Here is a 20878-nt window from a genome sequence, read left to right on the forward strand (position 1 = left end):
CATTGCATGGTGCACTGGATATTAGAGAAACAGAAAAGTAAAATCCGAGAAGACGACTGCGAGCAGGTCCCCATAGCTGGCTCCCCTGGGACAAAAGAAAAGTGAGCACTTTTTAAAACTCTTAAAGGGACAAGGGCTTAACAGATGGACAAAATTGTCTGGCACACTCAGCCCAGCAGCTGGGAATCTTAAGGAACTTCAGGTGCCCTAACCCCCTGGGGGGTAACACTGCCCCAAAGCCCCTCACAGCGATAAGCAGCCTGCCATTCATTTCCCCCAGCCAGCACTGAAAGCAAACAGGCTCACCCGCCACAGCTGCGGGGCAGCCAGAGAACAGCCTCACCCACAGCAACAATACAGTCTTCTCCCAGTTTGCAGCTAACCAGGACAGACCGAGGCTGCCGCCAGCACACAGCTACCCAGCACAGAGGAAGCCTGGAGCAAGGTCCAGAAGGCACGAAGCGGCACTTTTCTTGCAGGAGAACACACCCAGCATGTCTGCAACCCTCCGCAGTGCCCTAGGCTACCCGAGGACCACCCTGCCCATGGAAGCTCAGGGAATTAAATGAGAGGCTACCCCCCACAATAGTAGACCGGCACAGGCAGAGGAAGCCAGAGCAAGGTTGGAAGGCATGAAGGGGTGCCATTCTCACAGGAGAACACACCCAGTGCGTCTGCAAACCCCCGCAGTGCCCTAGGCTATCCCAAGGGCCCCCCTGCCCACAGCAGCTCAGGAGATTATCCCAGAGACTGCTCCCTGTGTGCAGGTAACCGACACAGGCAGCAGAGAAGAGCAAGGCGACCAGCAAGAAGGAAGGGACTTTGTTCTCCCAGCTGACACAACCGCCACCTGCCTGTGACCATTTTTATCACCATGAAAAGGCAGAAGAATCTGCTCCGGCTAAAAATCACTCAGACAACCCCAGAGAGAGGGCCTCGTGAGATAGATATAACCAATCTTCATGAAAAAGATTCAAATTAATAGTCATAACCATGCTGATGGAGCTGCAGAATAATATGCAAGAGCTAAAGGATGGAGTCTGAAGAGAGATAACAGAAATGAAACAATCAACAGAAGTTCTTAAGAGCAGACTGGACAAGATGGAAGAGAGTGTTAATGGAACAGAAATCAGAGGACAGGAATACAGAGAAGCTGAGGTAGAGAGAGATACAAGGACCTCTAGGAATGAAAGAATATTAAGAGAACTGTGTGACCAATCCAAATGCAACAATATTCACCTTATGGGAGTACCAGAAGAAGAGAGAGAAAAAGGGACAGGAAGTGTCTTTGAAGAAATAATTGCTGAAAACTTCCCCAAACTGGGGGATGAAATAGTCTCTCAGACCATGGAAGCCCACAGATCTCCCAAAACAAGGGACCCAAGGAGGACAATACCAAGACACATAATAATTAAAATGGCAAAGATGAAAGACAAGGACAGAGTATTAAAGGCAGCCAGAGAGAGAGAAAAAAGATCACCTACAATGGAAAACCAATCAGGCTATCATCAGACTTCTCAACAGAAACCTTACAGGCCAGGAGGGGCATGATATATTTAATGCAATGAAACAGAAGGGCCTTGAACCAAGAATACTATATCCAGCACAATTATCATTTAAATTTGAAGGAGGGATTAAACAATTTCCAGACAAGCAAAAGTTCAGGGAATTTGCCTCCCACAAACCACCTTTACAGGATATTTTAAAGGGACTGCTCTACATGGAAGCACTCCTAAGGCTAATTAGATGTCACCAGAGAAAATAAAATCACAGCAAAGAAAGCAGACCAACCAAATACTAACTAAAGGCAAAAAATAAAATCAACTATCCACAAAAGCAGTCAAGGGAAACAAAAAAGAGTACAGAATAAAACACCTAACATATAAATGCAGGAGGAAGAATAAGAAGGGAGAGAAAAAAGAATCATCAGACTGGGTTTACAATAGCATAATAAGAGAGTTAAGTTAGACAGTTAGATAATAAAGAAGCTACCCTTGAACCTTTGGTAACCATAAACCCAAAGTCTGCAATGGCAATAAGTACATATCTATCAATAATCACCCTAAATGTAAGTGGACTGAATGCACCAATCAAAAGACACAGAGTAGTAGAGTGGATAAAAAAGCAAGACTGTCTATACGCTGCATGCAAGAGACTCACCTCAAACCCAAAGACATACACAGACTAAAAATGAAGGGATGGAAAAAGATATTTCATGCAAACAATAGGGAGAAAAAAGCAGATGTTCAGTACTTGTATCAGACAAAACAGACTTTAAAACAAAGAAAGTAACAAGAGATAAAGAAGGACATTACATGATGATAAAGGAGTCAGTCCAACAAGGGGATATAACCATTATAAATATATATGCACCCAACACAGGAGCACCGACATATGTGAAACAAATATTAACAAAATTCAAGGAGGAAATAGAATGCAATGCATTCATTTTAGACTTCAACACACCACTCACTCCAAAGGACAGATCCACCAGACAGAAAATAAGTTAGGACACAGAGGCACTGAACAACACACTAAAACAGATGGACATAACAGACATCTACAGAACTCTACACCCAAAAGCAGCAGGATACACATTCTTCTCAAGTGCACATGGAATATTTTCCAGAATAGACCACATACTCAGTACATACTTGGATGTACTTAGGCCATAAAAAGAGCCTCAGAACATCCAAAAAGAATGAAATTCTACCAACTAACTACTCAGATCACAAAGGTATAAAACTAGAAGTGAATTGTACACAGAAAATAAAAGGCTCACAAACATATGGAGGTTTAACAACATGCTCCTAAATAATAATGGATCAATGACCAAATTAAAACAGATCAGGCAATATATGGAGACAAATGACAATAACAGCACAATGCCCCAACTTCTGTGGGATGCAGCGAAGGCAGTTGTAAGAGGAAAGTATATAGCAATCCAGGCCTATTTAAAGAAGAAAGAACAATCCCAAATGAATAGTCTAAAGTCATAATTATTGAAACTGGAAAAAGAAGAACAAATGAGGTCCAAAGTCAGCAGAAGGAGGGACATAAGACAGATCAGAGAAGAAATAAATAAAATTGAGAAGAATAAAACAATAGAAAAAAATCAATGAAACCAAGAGCTGGTTCATTGAGAAAATAAACAAAATAGATAAACCCCTAGCCAGACTTATTAAGAAAAAAAGAGAATCTACACACAAAAACAGAATCAGAAATGAGAAAGGAAAAATCATGATGGACCCCACAGAAATACAAAGAATTATTAGACAATACCATGAAAATGGTAACAAGATGGAAAAACTAGAAGAAATGGACAACTTCCTAGAAAAATACAACCTTCCAAGACTGATCAAGGAAGAAAGAAAATCTAAACAGACCAATTACCAGCAACAAAATTGAATTGGTAATCAAAAAACTACACAAGAACAATACCGCCGGTCCAGATGGATTCACTGCTGAATTTTTTCAGACATTTAGAGAAGACATAATACCCATTCTCCTTAAAGTTTTCCAAGAAATACAGAAGAGGAGGTAATACCTCCAAACTTATTCTATGAAGCCAGCATCACCCTAATACCAAAACTAGGCAAACACCCCACAAAAAAAGAAAATTACAGACCAATATCCCTGATGAACATAGATGCAAAAATACTCAACAAAATATTAGCAAACCAAATTCAAAAATACATCAAGAGGGTCATACATCATGATCAAGTGGGGTTCATCCCAGGGATGCAAGGATGGTACAATATTCAAAAATCCATTAAACATCATCCACCACATCAACAAAAAGAAGGACAAAAACCACATGATCATCTCCATAGATGAAAAAGCAATCAACAAAATTCAACATCCATTCATGAGAAAAAATTCTCAACAAAATGGGTATAGAGGTCAAGTACCTCAACATAATAAAGGCCATGTATGACAAACCCACATCCAGCATCATACTTAACAGCAAGAAGCTGAAAGCTTTTCCTTTAAGATTGGGAACAAGACAAGGATGCCCACCCTCCCCGCTTTTATTCAACATAGTACTGAAGGTCCTAGCCTCAGCAATCAGAAAAAACAAAGAAATAAAAGGCCTCCAAATTGTCACTGTTTGCAGATGACATGATATTGTACATAAAAACACCCTAAAGAATCCACTCCAAAACTACTAGAACTAATATCTGAATTCAGTGAAGCTGCAGGACACAAAATTAATACACAGAAATTGGTTGCATTCCTATACACTAATGGTGAACTAGCAGAAAGAGAAATCAGGAAAACAATCCCATTCACAATTGCATCAAAAAGAATAAAATACCTAGGAATAAACCTAACCAAGGAAGTGAAAGACCTATACTGTGGAAACTACAAGACACTCTTAAAAGAAATAAAGAGGACATTAACAAATGGAAACTCATCCCATGCTCCTGGTTAGGAAGAATTAATATCATCAAAATGGCCATCCTGCCCAAAGGAATATACAGATTCGATGCAATCCCTATCAAAATACCAACAGCATTGTTCAACAAACTGGAACAAATAATTCTAAAATTCATATGGAACCACAAAATACCCCGAATAACCAAAGCAATCCTGAGAAGGAAGAATATAGCAGGGGGGATCTCGCTTCCCAACTTCAAACCACAGTAATGAAGACAATTTGGTACTGGCATAAGAACAGACCCACAGACCAGTGGAACAGAATAGACAGTCCAGATATTAACCCAAGCATATATGGTCAATTAATATTCAATAAAGGAGCCATGGATATACAATGGGGAAATGACAGCCTCTTCAACAGTTGGTGTTGGCAAAACTGGACAGCTACATGTAAGAGAATGAAACTGGATCATTGTAGAACCCCATTCATAAAAGTAAATTCAAAACGGATCAAAGACCCGAATGTAAGTCATGAAACTATAAGCCTCTTATTAAAAAACATAGGCAGAAATCTCTTGGACATAAACATGAGCAACTTCTTCATGAACATATCTCCCTGGGCAAGGGAAACAAAAGCAAAAATGAACAAGTGGGACTATATCAAGCTGAAAAACTTCTGTACAGCCAAGGACACCATCGATAGATGATGTATGAGAGAATATATTCATAAATGACATTCGATAAAGGTTTGACCACAATGAAACATCACTGCACACCAGTTAGGATGGCCAACATCCAAAAGGCAAACAACAACAAATGTTGGTGAGGTTGTGGAGAAAGGGGAACCCTGTTACACTGCTGATGGGAATGTACATTAGTTCAACCATTGTGGAAAGCAGTATGGAGGTTCCTCAAAAAACACAAAATAGAAATACCATTTGACCCAGGAATTCCACTCCTAGGAATTTACCCTAAGAATGCAGGAGCCCAGTTTCAAAAAGACATATGCACCCCTATGTTTATCACAACACTTTTTACAATAGCCAAGACATGGAAGCAACCTAAATGTCCATCAGTGGATGAATGGATAAAGATGATGTGGTACATATACACAATGGAATATTATTCAGCCATAAGAAGAAAACAAATTTGCAACAACATGGATAGAGCTAGAGGGTATTATTTTCAGTGAAATAAGCCAGGTGGAGAAAGACAAGTATCAAATGATTTCACTCATCTGTGGAGTATAAGAACAAAGAAAAAACTGAAGGAACAAAACAGCAGCAGACTCACAGAACCCAAGAATGGACTAATAGTTACCAAAGGTAAAGGGACTAATAGTTACCAAAGGGAAAGGGACTGGGGAGGATGGGTGGGGAGGTATAAGGGTAATAAGGGGCATTACAATTAGCTCACATAATGTAAGAGGGGGCATGGGGAAGCCAGTACAACACAGAGAAGACAAGTAGTGATTCTATAGCATCTTACTACAGTGATGGACAGTGACTGTAATGGGAAATGTGGTGGGGATTTGATGATGGGGGAAGTGTAGTAACTATAATACTGCTCATGTAATGGTAGATCAATGATACCAAAATAAAAAATAAAAATAAATAAATAAATAATAAAATGACTGTTGTTTTAAGCCACCAAATTTTGTAGTAGTTATGTAGCAAACTGATAAAACCAGGAACACTCCTCCTCCTCACTCCACTTTGCATGGCTTTTTTCTCCTTCAAGTCTCAATTTCAATGTCATCTTCCTGAGTGCTAGCTAGGTAGCCCCTATTAATGTCCATTACAGCTAACTGGACTTTTTTTCATACTTTTGTTTCATAATTATTTACTGATTTGTTCACTATTCCTACTATAGGCTTGTGGGGAAGTTGAGGTTCTACGGCCAGGATCCTCACTGTACTTAAACCTCCTGATGATGTAAGTAGCCTGTTGCTAGGCTACCACTTCCACACCTTTATGCAACAAGCTATTATTGCACTACACAGAGAGCTCAGCCCAGTGCTCTGGGCACAGGCAGAGACACCAGTGCTTGACGTACCACTGGGAGAACAGCCGGGTAATAAATCCTTTCACCCCAAAGAACGTTTTGCTGTCAATTTCTTTGGTCACATTGAATCCATAGCGAACTTGCCTGGGGCTGAAACCCATTGGCAAGACAAGGCTTGAGTATTTTAAACTTATATCTTGACCTATTAATGGGTCATGAGATCAATTTTTAAAAGGTGAAATAAAATTGAATATAAAGTATCAGTAAATAGTGAGGGATAAGCATTGTATTGTGAAACTTGTTAGGTATAGGTAACACATGTGTGTGCTGTACACAAGATAAAACGTAGTTTTTACTCTAGTTTTTAGAGTTTGAAAACCACTACATTAACCGTCCATTCCTGAGGTCAGTGAGCTTGTCTTTCACTCACCATGAATGTCCAACAACTAGCAAATACCTGAGAAATAGTAGGTACTCAATAAACATAGAGTAAATACAGTAGAAATAAAAGAAATATGTGAATGAACCGTAGAGAGAGGAAATGGTTGGCAATGATGACTCTTCGAAAAAGTCTGGCAATGAAGAAATGGAGAGAAATGGAATAAAACTGAGCAGGAGAGTTTTGCGGGGAGGGAAACATGAGGATGTTTGTTCACTATGGGTAAGGATCCAGTGAAAGTCGAGACAGAAAAAATATGTAAGATAAGGAAGATAATATTTGATAACACAAGGCCACAACAGTCTGAACAGGACAAAAATTCAGAGTAAATTAAAGGGATTAGCTTTAAGGAAAAGAGGTATTTCTTTCTGAAATTGAATGAAATGAGAAATGTGGAAGTAGAGAACCTGAGGGCTAAAGGAGCTCACTGCTGAAGGCCTCTACTCTCAACTATGAATCAAGTTTGTGACAAGATTACAAGTAGTGGAATTCTGAGATTAAGAAGAGTAGAAATATTTAGGAATACGGCCTCTAAAGAAAGAGGGAATCAACTGAGATGAGTTGAATCTGACACCAATAGAAAGTTACTGTAAGTTGAAAATTGTAAATAAGAAATTGGGTTACTCTGCATGTTTATGTGATTTTCTTCCAGCACTGCCTACCATCTGGGTATGGGAGTGAAAAATTAATTGCTGGGGGAAAAAAAAAAGATGGCTATGATAATGTTAAGAGAGAGAGAAGCAAATAAAAATGCCGGCATGAAAGGACAGTAAACTTGAAGCAATTCAGGCTAGGGTAGGGAGATGAAGCATTCCCCCTAGGCAGGAAAGAGAAGGTTTTAGAAAAGTACAATTGTCTTGATTTAGTAAAAGAGGATGGAAGTATAAAAAAATATGTGAGATTTTTAGATTTTAAGGTATCAGGAGGCAAGAAACCTGGGTTATATTCCCTAGAACTTAGAAAAAGAACTCACTCTGAAACCAGAATGTCCAATGTGGTATACATCCCCAAGATAGTAACAGAGGAGGGAGCTGAGATACAAATGCAGGCCAGGTATTAAAATCAATGAAGAAAGATAGAGTTTCCTGAAGGTCAGTAGGAAATATGGACAAGGATAGGTGATAGACAATTTCTAATAGGGAGGAAGTTACTGAAAGAGACTAAGCCTCTTTATTTTAAGAGACATACAATGCACATTAAAATTTTTATTTTTCTCATTGAAACTGTCAATATTAAGAAATTTACTTGCAATCACATTATTCCCTTAATTTTTTCACAAAGAATATCCCATTTACTGTGTAGTTCATTGTCTTCTGGACACGTTCTATGTAATATACTTGTTAGCATAGTAGTTTCAACTGGGCAAAACTTACTGCCAATAAAACTTGAATTTAATTTGTCACATATTTCCAGTGGCAACCAATGATCAGGTGCTTCAATATTACAGATTTCAATTCTTCCATTCTTTATGTCTACAAATACTTTAATTTCCAAGTGTGACTGTTCATATAACACATTAAAGGAAGTATTTATACTAAACTTTGGAGTTTTGCCATATATCCACTCCCAGGTTTGCAGCTCTTTGGCTTTGCTATTTATTCCAGGAAACAGTGTCTCATCTGTTGGGTTTACTAGGTTAATGTGATTATCAATTTGATGATGAGCAGCATACTCTGCAGCAATAGCATTCATCAGTACTTCACAGGTCAGACTGGGATCTTTTTCCAGGAGATTTTTTACTAAGGAAGGTATGCTGGCAGTGGCATTGCTCCTGATCCCTTGGTAAGGGCTCTTCAGCAAAGATGACAAGAATGTCCCATCAGTACTACACAATAAAGTGCAATGGTGATAAGCAGTAGTCCGGCCAATCTTAGAAGCTGTTCCTGAGATCTTAAACTGTCCATCAAGTACGAGGTCAAATCTTTTGGTAGCCTGCACATCCAGCCGGGGTTGGACAGTACGCAGAGCTCTCACAACTAATTTTAGATTTTCCATCCTGTCATACTTTTTTTTGGTTGTAAAAAAAGTCAAATTGATATTTCCCATATCATGGTAGACTGTTCCTCCTCCACTTCTTCTTCGAGCCAGTTTTATACCTTCTTCTCTCATCAGAGTCAGATTACATTCCTGCCAAGGATTCTGATGCCTACCAATGACAACAGAAGGAGAATTTCTCCAAATGAAAAGAACTGGCTTGCCTTCTAGATTCATATGGTCATGGATCCAGTCTTCTACAGCCAGATTATGGTAAACATCATTGGAAACGGACTGTAAAATGAGCCCACTTTTTACTGTGTTTTTAAAACCAGATGCTGGGACTTTGAGGTTACAAAGTAACTGGAAGCAATTCTTCATTGAAACTGGGATCAGCATGCTTTTAAAAGTGGAAGACAAACAAGTTAATTGATTAAGAAAGGGAAAACTGTTTTCTAGCTATAAATGTTTAGCTATCTAATTCTTTAGTATCCAGTCCAGTTGCTTTTCTGGCCTTTTGGCTTTATAATTAGTCTTTAGCAATTCTACAGTAAGAGTACTCAGAGAAAACAAACTAAGACAAACCTTAAATAATTTCAGTTGAAACGGAAAAAGGGCGAAGATTTTTCAAACAATAAATCTGCAAGTACATTATGTAATATAGCTCAAAGCCAAAACAGTGATTTAAAATTCACAGGTAGTACAACCTCACTGAGAAAAATGAGCAAATACAGATAAGCAAAAAGAGCAAAATAAAAGGATCCATAATACCACAACCTGGAGGAAATCAGTTAACATTTTGGTGTATGCTCATTTTTTCTGTGCATGTGTAAACATCCCCCAACCAAAATGGAACTGTCTGTTATTTTATTCAATGTTAAATCTATTTTTTTTATCATCTTTAATGTTGTGTAAGAGGCCATCATCAGATATACCACATTTTACTCAGTCTCTTAGCTTGCAATTTTAGGTTGTTTCCAGTTTTTCTGTGTTATCAACAACATATTCATAAATATCTCAGTAGAAAACTTTAGTAATTAGGTCCTTACAATACTTTTGAAATAATTCTTATCTGACTTTGAGATATATGATTTACTGGCAATATAATGGTAGTAAGATATTAAATTAGGATGAACCTCCTGAGGTCAGGGGTAGAGGCTGTCAGAGTAGCAGGGTTATACAGAAAGGCCATGAACAATTTTACATCTGCACACTTTACATACCATTTTTGTCAGCAGTGCTGAGGAAGAATTAGGTGGCAGAAGCCTGAAAATACTAAGCATAATGATGAAGTAGTCTGACTAGTTATGGTTGTAAAGAAATTATTTCTGAAAGATAGCCATAATTTTCCTTCAGGTTAAAGAATTGTGGTAGAATGGATTATTAAAATCTATCATGAGACTAGATTCTTTTATAGTTGAATAATGTTCTAGAAACAAAATTCCTAGGTTAAAGAGTCTTCATATTTTCATCACGCTTGATACATTTTGATAAACTGTGCTACAGAAAAGTTGAACCAATTTATCTAGAAAAGTCAGGAAAGACTTAAAAGAAAGCCCAGGAGAGGAAGGATACTTGAACTGAGTCTCAAAATTGATGTTGTATAGTAGCATATTCCAGGCATATACAAAGACAAAGAGTCACCTAATAGTGTGGCATATTTGGGGGAATCCCTCCTCAGGGGCAGAATTAACCTCTATCCAGTCTTTCAGCTCCCCTGAAATCTATGGCTACACTGTCCTAGAAAGCCTCTGCAGCCAGATCAAATTCCTTTGGTACAAAAATGTACAAGGTGACTGGTACTTAAGAGTGTAAGACTGGGGAGTTACAATAAGGAGGCAGAAGAAGAAGAGGTCAGATTATGAAGAGATTTAAAATCTGTGTTGAATGCTTGAACTTTGTCCTGAAGAACATGGAGGAAGTGCTGAAGAGTTTTAAGGAAAGGGGAAGATCAGATTTATATATTAGAGACATCACCTAGAGATAAAAGCGCTGAGAATCTACAGTACCTGGTAATTGGTTGAATGAGGGTGAGAGAGAGAAGTCAACGGTCATATCCTTTATGGCATATTGATTATAAGCTCAAGCCAGAGTGCCAGCATTCAAATCCCAGCTCCTCCTAGAAGCTGAGTTGACATTTCTGTGTCTGAGATACCTTTTCTGTAGTATCTGGGTAGTCACAGAACTTGTATCAGGATTAAATAAGCTAGTACATGTAAAGTGCTTTTAAGAGTTCCTGGCACACAGAAAGCACACAATGTTAGCTCTTTTATTAATAGTATGCCCTGATTTCTGACCTGGAAAAATGGAGAGAAAGAGGTGACATTTCCTAGGACAGATTTCACAGGAAGACAAGGCATGTGGTCAAGATATGGGTTCATTTTGACCATGTTGAACTTTAACAGAGTCTATGGTTATCCAGCAGCTAATGGCACAGAGCTAAACAGATTAATGGTGGCCATGCAAGGGCACTAGATTATCCAGAAGGGATTCAGTAAGGAGACGTAAGAGCCTTAGAACCCTGAAAAGCAACATTTATGGGATATGCAGAGGAAGGTAGGAGATCTCCCAAAAGCTTAGCACAGAAGGAAGAAAATTTTAAATATGGTATTACAGAAGCTTCAAGGAGACAAGATGGTTAATGCCAAATGTTGAAGATAAATAACATAAGGATGAAAGGGATTTATTAGAATTAACAGGATCAAGATTATTAGTATTAGTGATGCTGGCAAGAATGAAATGTGCTGAGTGGAGACAGTGAGTATATTCCAGCTGCAAAGTGGAAAAGCTAAGGGCAGTAATTAGAAGGAGATGTGGAGTTAAGAGAGCACTTAAAATGGAAGCGAACTGAGCGTGCTTAGATCCTGGTAGGAGTCAGGAAAGAGCAGGCAACACTGGTGAAGGAGATCCATGACCTAGTGATGGTGTTGGGATCCAGAGCTCAGACAGGGAGGGAGGCAGCCTGGACAGCAGACAGGATCCTCTTACATTGTGATCCAAGGGGAGACTCAGTAAGGAGTGGGTGCAGTGGATGCTAATATGCTGAATGGTGTCTGTGGATCTGGAGATTTTCAAAGACCTTGTGACACATTCCTCCCTAAGGTTAAGGCTTTGACTCTTGCCTGCATATGCAGGACAACAAAGTGGTTAAAAGCTTAATGTTGTTCCCCCCACCCCCCACCAGTTTTATTGAGATATAATTGACATATAATATTGTATTAGTTTAAGATGTACATCATAAGGAGTTGATATACATATTGCAAAATGATTATCACAATAAGCTTGGCTAACAACCATTACCTCACATAGTTACAATCTTTTTCCCCTTGTGATGAGAACTTTCAAGATCTACTTTCTCAGCAACTTTCAAATATACAATACAATATTATTAATTATAGTCACTTACAGAGCTTAAGTTTTAATCCTGGCTCTACCACTTACTAACTTAATAACCTTGGGCAAGTAGTTTAACCTCTAGCTGCTTCAATTGCCTCATTTATAAAATGTTCCCATCTCACAGAATGGTCAATAGGATTAAATGGGTTAAGGAGCATAAAGCACTGGTGCGTGGCAAGTATGAAATGCTCTATAATGTTAACTGTTACAGTGTTTCTACCTTCCCATTTCTATGCTTCTCATACTGTTCCTGTCATGTGACATGTATTCCCTCCAGGAGCTTAACAGGAAAGTGTACAAAGATTCCTAACCAAGACTTAACAAAGTGGCATTTACTTTGATAAATTAACAACAGTGCAAGATACTGAATTGGTAAAAAACACAATCTTGTTAGGATTCCAGAACTGACCCAATTTACATATTAACACTGTTCAAAATGTATCCATCTAGGCATTTTATATATAGTGTGAATGAAACACAGCAAAGGTATTAAATCAACAAATCCTACATCTACTGCTTGAGAGGCATTATTCTTGGCACTTGGGATTCATCAGTGAACCAAATAAGTAACGGTAACAAGGATCATAGGAAAAAGAAAAAGTAGAGCTGGGAAAGGGAGGATTGAAATTGTGTATGTGAGAAAACCAAGCTGCAAATTTAAATAGGGTTGCCAGGCTAGCCTTCATTAAAAAAGTGACGTTTGAGCAAACATTGAGAGGGCTGAGGGAGTTAGGCTGAGTCTTTGCTATGTGCCAGAAACTGTACTAGGCACCTGAACACATAAACAAGCAAGCCCCTGTGAGGATGTAATTTTAATTGAGCCCCCAAGGATGAGAAAGATTCACACACTGAGTAGAATATTATAAGGATACCTGAAAAAAGTCTTTCTTTAGTTGTCAGGATATAGTCAAGTCTTGAAGGCCTGGTAAAATTTTGTTTCTTTAACGTTGTATATCTCTACTCTCATACTTCAAATTAGTACCTTATAGTTTTTCATTATTGGACAATCTTACTTCCATGGTCTAGGGGTACACTTTGAGACCTACAGTTTGTAATGCCAAACATACTTCTTCATCACCTAACATAACGCAAAGCGTAATAGTCCCATCTATCCTCGGCAAGCCCAGCTCCTTCAAACAAAACCTTCCCACGTGATTTTATCCCCCTCTGACAGCACGAAAGGGACCCAGAGGCTCAGAAAGGCCCCATGCACGTCTCACGCGCCTTTAGCTCTCTGTGAGCGCGCACGCAGCCGGCATCCAACGCGTGTCAGCGCTTTACCCTCCCGTGTCGGGGACAAACCGTTCCGTACTGTGGAGGTAGGTTCCCTCCTCACCGCCGAACGCCCGAGCGCTGAGTGCGAACTGCAACGCCTTCAGTACCAGTCGCGGCGGCGCGCACGCCAGGGGACCCCGGGTCCCCGCCCGTCGTCCGCGACGGGGGCGCAGACCGCACCTGAGGAACGGGGCGCACCGCGCGGCGCCTATAGCCACTGCTGCTCCAGCCCGCGAAACCCGAGCTCTGCTTCCGGCATTACCCACCTGCTGCTTCTGGACGCGCGCGGACTCGTGCGGGAGAAGGACGTGTGCGACGCCGGGCCTGGGAGGTTGCGGCAGCGGCGGGGGTGGGGAGGACGCGCCGGGAGAAGGGGGCGGGCCTGCGCCGGGAGCGCCGGGCGGGGCTGCGCCGGGCAGAGCGGGGCGGGGCCGCGCCGGGCAGGGGAGGGGCCGCCGGGCCTCGCTCTCTGCGGGTGCTGGCAGCCCCCCGGGTTCCTGAGGGTCTTTTCGAGCGGCCCAGCCAGCGCCAAACCAGACCAGGACTGGGACACCGCCCACGTTCTAATAATAGTACCTAATAAAGAAAGCCCTGTAAGGGAAGCTACACGCGGGAGAGCGCGTGCCTAACGGCCACCGGGAAGGAGGCCGTTAGCGGCGTTGTCAAGGAGGAGGGGCGCTGCGTGCCGCGAGCCTAGGCGGAGTCCGCCGCACTCCCAGAGCTGAAGCGCACACCGGGCCAGACTTCCAAAAGATAGTCTCTATGGCACTTGCGGGCATTGCACAGACTCTTGACACATCTCGTAAGCCAAAGGGCACATAGTTCCACTTGGAAGGTGAGGAAACAAAAATCAGTTTTAAGAAACAAATTGCATTTAAAGGAATAAACGCTGTTATTCTCAATGCAGAGATGATAGCAGGTAGGAAGGAGTATGGGTCCGAAAACAAACGCACTGAGGGTAATGAACGTTAGCACCTGGGTGCCCTTTAGTGCTGATAGTAGGAAAATCCTTGTAGCTCAGCCAGATGGGAATTACCCCAGCAAGACAAAGTTTCGGTTAACTATTGCTGCGTAACAAACTGCCTCAAATCATTAGTAGCCTAAAACGATTTATTATTTTTAACATTTATATAGGCAAGTTGGGTGATTCCTCTGCTAACTTCAGAGGGCTTACTCCCGTGGCTTCATTCAGCAAGGGCTGGCTGAGCTGGGAGGTCCAGGATGGTGGAATCCACCCTCCTGGCAGCTGGTGCTGGCTGACTGCCGAGGCCCCTTTAGGCCCAGCCTGAGAAGTAGCAGTCAGTCATATTCTATTGGCCAAAGCAGCACAAAGACAGCCCAGAGTTAAGGGGTAGTGGACCCAACCTCTTGATGAGAAGAGCCCAAAGAACTTTTGTTCTTTTGCAGTCTTCCACAGATAAGAATCTCTCCTGCAGGTAGAAACTACCAAGACTTGCATTTTGCAGTGAGATGCATCCAGTGTTCACAATTTGGTGGTGCTGATACCATAAATGACCAGGGCTCTGTATGAGTCTACAGTAAAGACCCAGTGACTCCTCATTTATTTCTACCTTTTGATTGAAGTCTCTCTGAATTAGTCTTGTCTTATGCAGTGGATTCTGTGCAGTTAGTCCCAGCAGGGTTTTTCCTAGTTATCATTAAAAAGAGTCATATACTACTGTTGCCCTCTGCTTATATAACATCTTTCTAAGTTCCATTTCTCTGAAATGACAGTTTTTTAATCCCCTCCCCAACTTCCTACTGAGTTGATTTTCAAGCATCCCATTCCTTCCCCCCTGCTCTGAGACTTGTGGTTATTCTTATCCCCTCTCCTACTTCAGCTTCTCCACTGGAACCTTCATCCACTGACACTCAAAACATGAACTCTGTCTTATGTTAATAATCCTATGATTTCACTCCTCTTCCCACCTTTCATCCTATCCATTTCTGTTTTCAGATTGGAGTTCTTCAAGGAGTTGCTACACTTCCTCACTTCCCATTCAGTTTTCGGCCTACTCCAATATGGCTTGTGTCTGCATTATTCCATCAAAAGTGCTTTTTGTGGGAGTAGGCAAAATGGGTGAAGATGGTCAAAAGGCACAAACTTACAGTTATAAATAAGTAATTATGGGGATGTAATGCACAGTACAGTGACTACAATTAACAATACCTTACTGTATATTTGAAAGTTGCTAGAAGAGTAGATATTAAAAGTTCTCAACACAGGAAGAATCTGTATGGTAATGGACGTTAACTAAACTTACTGTGGTAATCATTTTGCAATACATACATACATAAAATAGTTATGTTGTACAACAAAGCTTGTTAATTATATCTCACTTAAGAAAGAAAATTCTTTAAATCATTTCTAAAATTAGAATTAGGTCAGTTACTTATTTATCAAATGGTTGGAGAATTAGATCAGTTACTTATTAAATGGTTTGGGGGGAGAGGAAAAGTCCTTTGTACTATATTTGCAAGTTTTCTGTAAATATGAGATTGTTTCAAAATAAAAGGAAAATAATATGGTAGGTGTCTGGCATTGTAACAAAGACTGTTAGTACCCTACCCAGATTCCCTTTATCCTTAATTCATGCATCCATTCTCCAGCTGCTATGAGTGTAGGAGTTGCTGTGCCCAGAGACACTGAGCAATTCATGCTACCTCCCTGTCCCCCAAAGACCTCTCACATTGGCTTGGTGGTAACAACTAATGCCTAACTGGTATATAGGGTTACAGTAGTCCCACCTCATGCCTCAAAGTGGGACAGTGGGGAACTCTGCAGTGTGATCCTTCCAGAGCACCCTGCGGATAAGGCCAAGAATTTATCTGAGCTCTCATCCTTAGTTGACTATTGCTTTCCTATCTTGCTTCCTTTCACCTCCTTACAGGTTTTCCCTAAAGAGCACACTTTCAAATTCCTGTGCACCTGAATCCCAGCCTCAGGCAGCTTCTAAGGAATCTCAACTAAGACAGACACATACCAACTCAATAAATGAGAGCTATTATCATTAGCATCAATGTCAACACCACTAGATGCAATATTATTGTATGAATTATAGGTTTAGATACCATTATTTTACGGATATGTTGAATTTAAAGTATCCCAGCATTCTTATTTTTGAACTATGTTAATTTTTATTTAGGAAATTTACTTTCTTATCAGAAACAGTAGAACTCTGAAAAGTGCTCACTTTAGGATTTCACTTGTAGAATACTCCCCCAAAATTCAAATAAACATTTAAGTGAGGCTGTTGTCTTGATTAAACTTGTTACCCCTTCCAGGAAGTCTTTATGGGTTTCCTTTCCCAGGTGTTCTGCTAAAACTGTGGCTTGGCTTGGATTTGGGGGTTCCAATTTTCTGATGTCTTAGCAGCAATGGTTTTCAATGAGTGTAATTAATGTTTGCATTTTTTCTTGTTTCAGTGACTGGGTTGTACTACTATATTTGACATCCTGCAATGCATGGGGCATCACACACAATGAAGTATCATTCCCAAATCCTGCATCCAACAGAACTATCAAAAGTTCTGTTGGACATTTCTGGAGGCTATAAAAAAAAAAAACAAGGCCACAATTATCTAAGCCAAGTCCCTTAAAAAAAAAGTGGTTTTGCTAAGGCCACTGGGTGACATTCATGTTGCTAGATCCAGTGGACCTTTCAGTCCTCATCTAACCTTTCAGTTGACTGCCTCCACCTCAAAGACTACCGTGGGCAATCCTGACATTACCCCGTCTTGGTTGCCAGCAGTCTCACTGCCAACTCCTCAGTCCCCTTTGCCCTCCTATGCTGACCAACTCCTAAATGTTGGAGTCCCTCAGGACTTTATCTCATACTATATTCTCCTCAAGTAATCTCATTTGTCCTCAAGACTTAAAATACCATTTTTGTAAACAACTCTAAAATTTTTATTTTTAGTTCCATACATACAACTGTCTACTTGCATTGGAAACCTGGTATGTCCCCAAACCTTGCTCCTGGGCTCACTCTTTCCCCCAGGGAAGCTCCATGCATCTAGCCTTTCTGTTAGAAACCCTTTCTTTTTCCTCATTTCTCACTTTTAAACCATCACTGTGTCCTGCCAAACTTCACCTGGACTTCATATGCTTTTCAATACCTTGATCATTACCATCGTCTCACTGGATCACCATGTTACTGCAAAAGCTGTAATGTCATGTCCTCAGAAAAGACTTCCTAGTTCCCCAAATTAAAAATCAATTTTATGTACTATGTCTCCTCTCTCTCTGAACATTTCACTTTTTCTTGATGGCACATCACAATTTATATCTTATGTAATTACTGTCTGATGTTCTGTCTTTCCTGGTGGACAGACAGTAAGCACTATGAAGGCAGTGGCTATTTTATTCAGTAGCATATCCCTAGCACCTCGCAAAGAATTACATTCTGTAAATGACACAAAGCACCATTTTCTTGAGTTGTGTCCTGCTTAACAATTTTTTTAAAATTCTAGGCACAATATTCCCTACAAATGAATTATGTTTTTTAATTATTTTTCTAATTTATAAAATATAGCTTCCCCTAAAAGAAGATTCCCTTTCCTCTTTGTTTTTATGACTACTAAGAAGATTACTCAGTTGGGCATAAGAGATAGTCATTAAATGTTAAAGTACAGGAAGATGTTCAAAACATACATAATATTGTTATAGGTTGGTTTTAATTTCATCTAACATTACTTGGGACAATACTGCTATTTCAGACTATTAGACGTTTCAGTAAGAATGGCAAACTGACACTAGGCTGTTCCTATATTAAATATTGGTGGCATAAATGGTAGCATATGCAAGATAGATGATTACACTTAGAATTAACTATTTTGTAACTCTGAATGAATTTCACATTGGGATAAAAACAGTTCTAGAAGGATGACATGTTACAATGTGAGATGCTTCCCAAAGTATGCAAATTACCTGTCCTTTGCAGAGTTCATCTGCAGTGATCTTTTACAGAACAAAAATGCAAAAATTTAGGAAGATAAAGTACCCTAAACCCAAATCCCAAACTGGAAATCTAATATACAAAATTGGTACACCAGAAAGTGAAATACTGATGTCAAATTGTTTGGGCACTCTTTCATGATTACTTGTTAGAGATAAATTATACTTAAATGTTTTGGTGCCATTTAAAACCTGTTACTCTAAACTCTGATTTTTGGTAAGAATAGAATGTAATACCAGGAGAATGTAATACCAGGGAAATCTGCTTTGAAGTTTGGAAAGCTTTTTCTCCCTAATGCAATTTTTTTGAGTATGTACCATCAAAAAATGCAGTCTAAGGTGATTCATAAATAGTGAAAAATAAACAATCATCTTCCCTCATTTTGTTAGGTTTCCTAATAAGGTTAATTTCTCATCACACTCTTCTGGTCAAAAGCAATTCTGGCTTCTTTGGTAATATGTACAAATAACTTCATTCCATGTCTGTCATTTCTAGCCCATCACTTTCTTTAACATAGACCACTGAACCCAGGGCTTTCTCTGAAAGAGATCCTGTGCCAGTCTCTTTACTTTTTGTAGTGTTTTCCTGGTTTGTGTCTTCTAATCTTATTTTCTTGGTGTTCTGAAATAACTGAGTCACTGGTTCCAACTTGCTTTTCTCAGTCCCTCCCATTAAGTGATCATCCACTTTTGAATCCATATACATAGCAGATACCTGAGTGGCAGACTTACTAAGAGAAAATCCCATTAGGATAGCTGAATAAATATAGTTTGCAGGTACCTCTTTAAGAAATAGAAACATTTCTCCAACTTGATTGCTTGGGAGGAAAAATGGTAACAAGTGATTACAGCAGGAATTTCAACTAACTTCACAACAATGTTTGTTTTAATGAAACGTCATGGTGATGCCAAAAATACAAAGTGAAATCACCTGCAACCTTTTAGTGTTTACATCTTTCTGGGAAGGTTTGCAGGTTCTATAGATTATTTGAAATCTTCTTTAAAAAGTATTTCCAGATTTTATATTTCATCACCTTTTGGAAAATAACTGAACTTCTCTTCTTAGACCTTTATATCATTCTTGCTATCAAAAACTTTTAATTCTTTAATAGATTGATAATTAAGTGAAGAGAACACTCTGCTAGGTGTTCTACAAAAAATAAACAAATCCAAACAATTGTAAACACTCACCTAATTACATACCATAAAAATATATGAAAGAAAAATTGACAGCATTGAAGGGAGAATACACCATTCTACAATAATAGTTGTAGACTTCAAAACTTAACTCACAATAATGGACAGAACCACCAAACAAGATAAGTAAGAAAATAGATTTAAACAGCACATTAAACCAACTAGATCTAACACACATTTACAGAATATTCTACCCTGCAACCACACCATACACATTCTTCTCCAGTGTACGTGGGACATTTTCCAGAATAGGCCATACATTAAGCCACAGATTAAGCCTCAATGAATTAAAAAAAGATATTATACCAAATATATTCTCTGACCACAAGATAAAGTTAGAAATCAATAGCAGAAGTAAAACGAAAATTCATGAATATGTGGAAATTAATACACTCTTAAATAGTCAATGGCTCAAAGATATCACAAGGAAAATTAGAAAAGAGATAAATGTAAATAAAAAAACAGCATATCAAAACTTATGAGATGCTGTAAAATCAATGCTAATGGGGAAATTTATAGCTATAAACACATTTTAAAAAACAGGACATTTAAAATCAATAACCCAAGTAACTTGAGGAACTAGAAAAAGAACAAATTAAATCCACTGTGAGAAGAAGGAGGGAAATAGAGTACAGCAGAAATAACTGAAATAGAGAAAAATTAATGAAACCAAAAGTGGTTCTTTGAAGAAATCAATGAAATTGACAAACTTTAGATAGACTGACTAAAAAAAAAAGAGAAGACTCAAATTACTAAAATCAGAAACAAAAGTGGGGACATTACTACCAATTATACAGAAATAAAGAGGATTATAAGAGAATGCTATGAACAATTGTATGTCAACAAATTAGACATCTCAGCTGAAATGGATTAATTCCTATAAAATGAAACCTACCAAGACTAAGTCACAAAAAAATATAAAATCTAAATGGAGCCATGACTAGTAAGAAGACTGAATCAGTAATCAAAATGCTGTTGACAAGAAAAGCCCTGGACTAAATGGCTTCATGGATGAAATCTATCAAACATTTAAATAGCTAATACCAATTGTTTTCAAACTTCCCAAAAACTGAAGAGGATGGAGCACTTCCTAACTCATTCTATGAGGCCAGCATTATGATGATGCCAAAGCCAAGCAAAGACCCTACAAGAAAAGAAAACTAAGACCAATACCCCTTATGAACATTGATGCAAAAATCTTTAACAAAATACTAGCAAACAGAATTCAACAGCATAATAAAAGGATTATACACAATG

The 20878-nt window shown here is 39.2% G+C and overlaps 3 protein-coding genes across 4 annotated transcripts in view; all 3 read right to left on the reverse strand.

Moving 5' to 3' along the window:
- Window positions 1-13753, reverse strand: part of MRPL30 (mitochondrial ribosomal protein L30) — a 61994-nt gene extending 48241 nt beyond the window's left edge. Inside the window, exon 1 of the mRNA XM_057496947.1 lies at window positions 13735-13753. The gene's annotated coding sequence lies outside the window, so the exon portion shown is untranslated. The remainder of the gene's footprint in view (window positions 1-13734) is intronic.
- On the reverse strand, window positions 8013-13849 carry LIPT1 (lipoyltransferase 1). Of its 2 annotated transcripts, none has more exons than XM_036880047.2 (2): window positions 13735-13849; window positions 8013-9197 (listed from the first exon to the last, which is right to left on the reverse strand). In XM_036880047.2, the coding sequence occupies exon 2, from the start codon at window positions 9194-9196 to the stop codon at window positions 8075-8077; it is 1122 nt and encodes a 373-aa protein (XP_036735942.2). In that variant the 5' UTR covers window position 9197; window positions 13735-13849; the 3' UTR covers window positions 8013-8074. The 2 variants fall into 2 exon arrangements, with proteins under 2 accessions (XP_036735942.2, XP_057352929.1); XM_057496946.1 differs by lacking the exon at window positions 13735-13849 and adding an exon at window positions 10807-13614.
- A 5047-nt stretch (window positions 13850-18896) lies between these two features.
- On the reverse strand, window positions 18897-19172 carry C2H2orf15 (chromosome 2 C2orf15 homolog). The gene has a single exon (XM_036880044.2). The coding sequence runs from the start codon at window positions 19170-19172 to the stop codon at window positions 18897-18899; it is 276 nt and encodes a 91-aa protein (XP_036735939.1).
- Window positions 19173-20878: the final 1706 nt, after the last annotated feature.

This window comes from Manis pentadactyla, chromosome 2 (genome assembly GCF_030020395.1).
Source record: "Manis pentadactyla isolate mManPen7 chromosome 2, mManPen7.hap1, whole genome shotgun sequence".
Lineage (NCBI taxonomy): Eukaryota > Metazoa > Chordata > Mammalia > Pholidota > Manidae > Manis > Manis pentadactyla.

Excerpts from the sequence above, each read along its gene's own strand:
- LIPT1 (XM_036880047.2), bottom strand. The coding sequence starts at position 9,196 with ATGCTGATCCCAGTTTCAATGAAGAATTGCTTCCAGTTACTTTGTAAC.
- C2H2orf15 (XM_036880044.2), bottom strand. The coding sequence starts at position 19,172 with ATGGGATTTTCTCTTAGTAAGTCTGCCACTCAGGTATCTGCTATGTAT.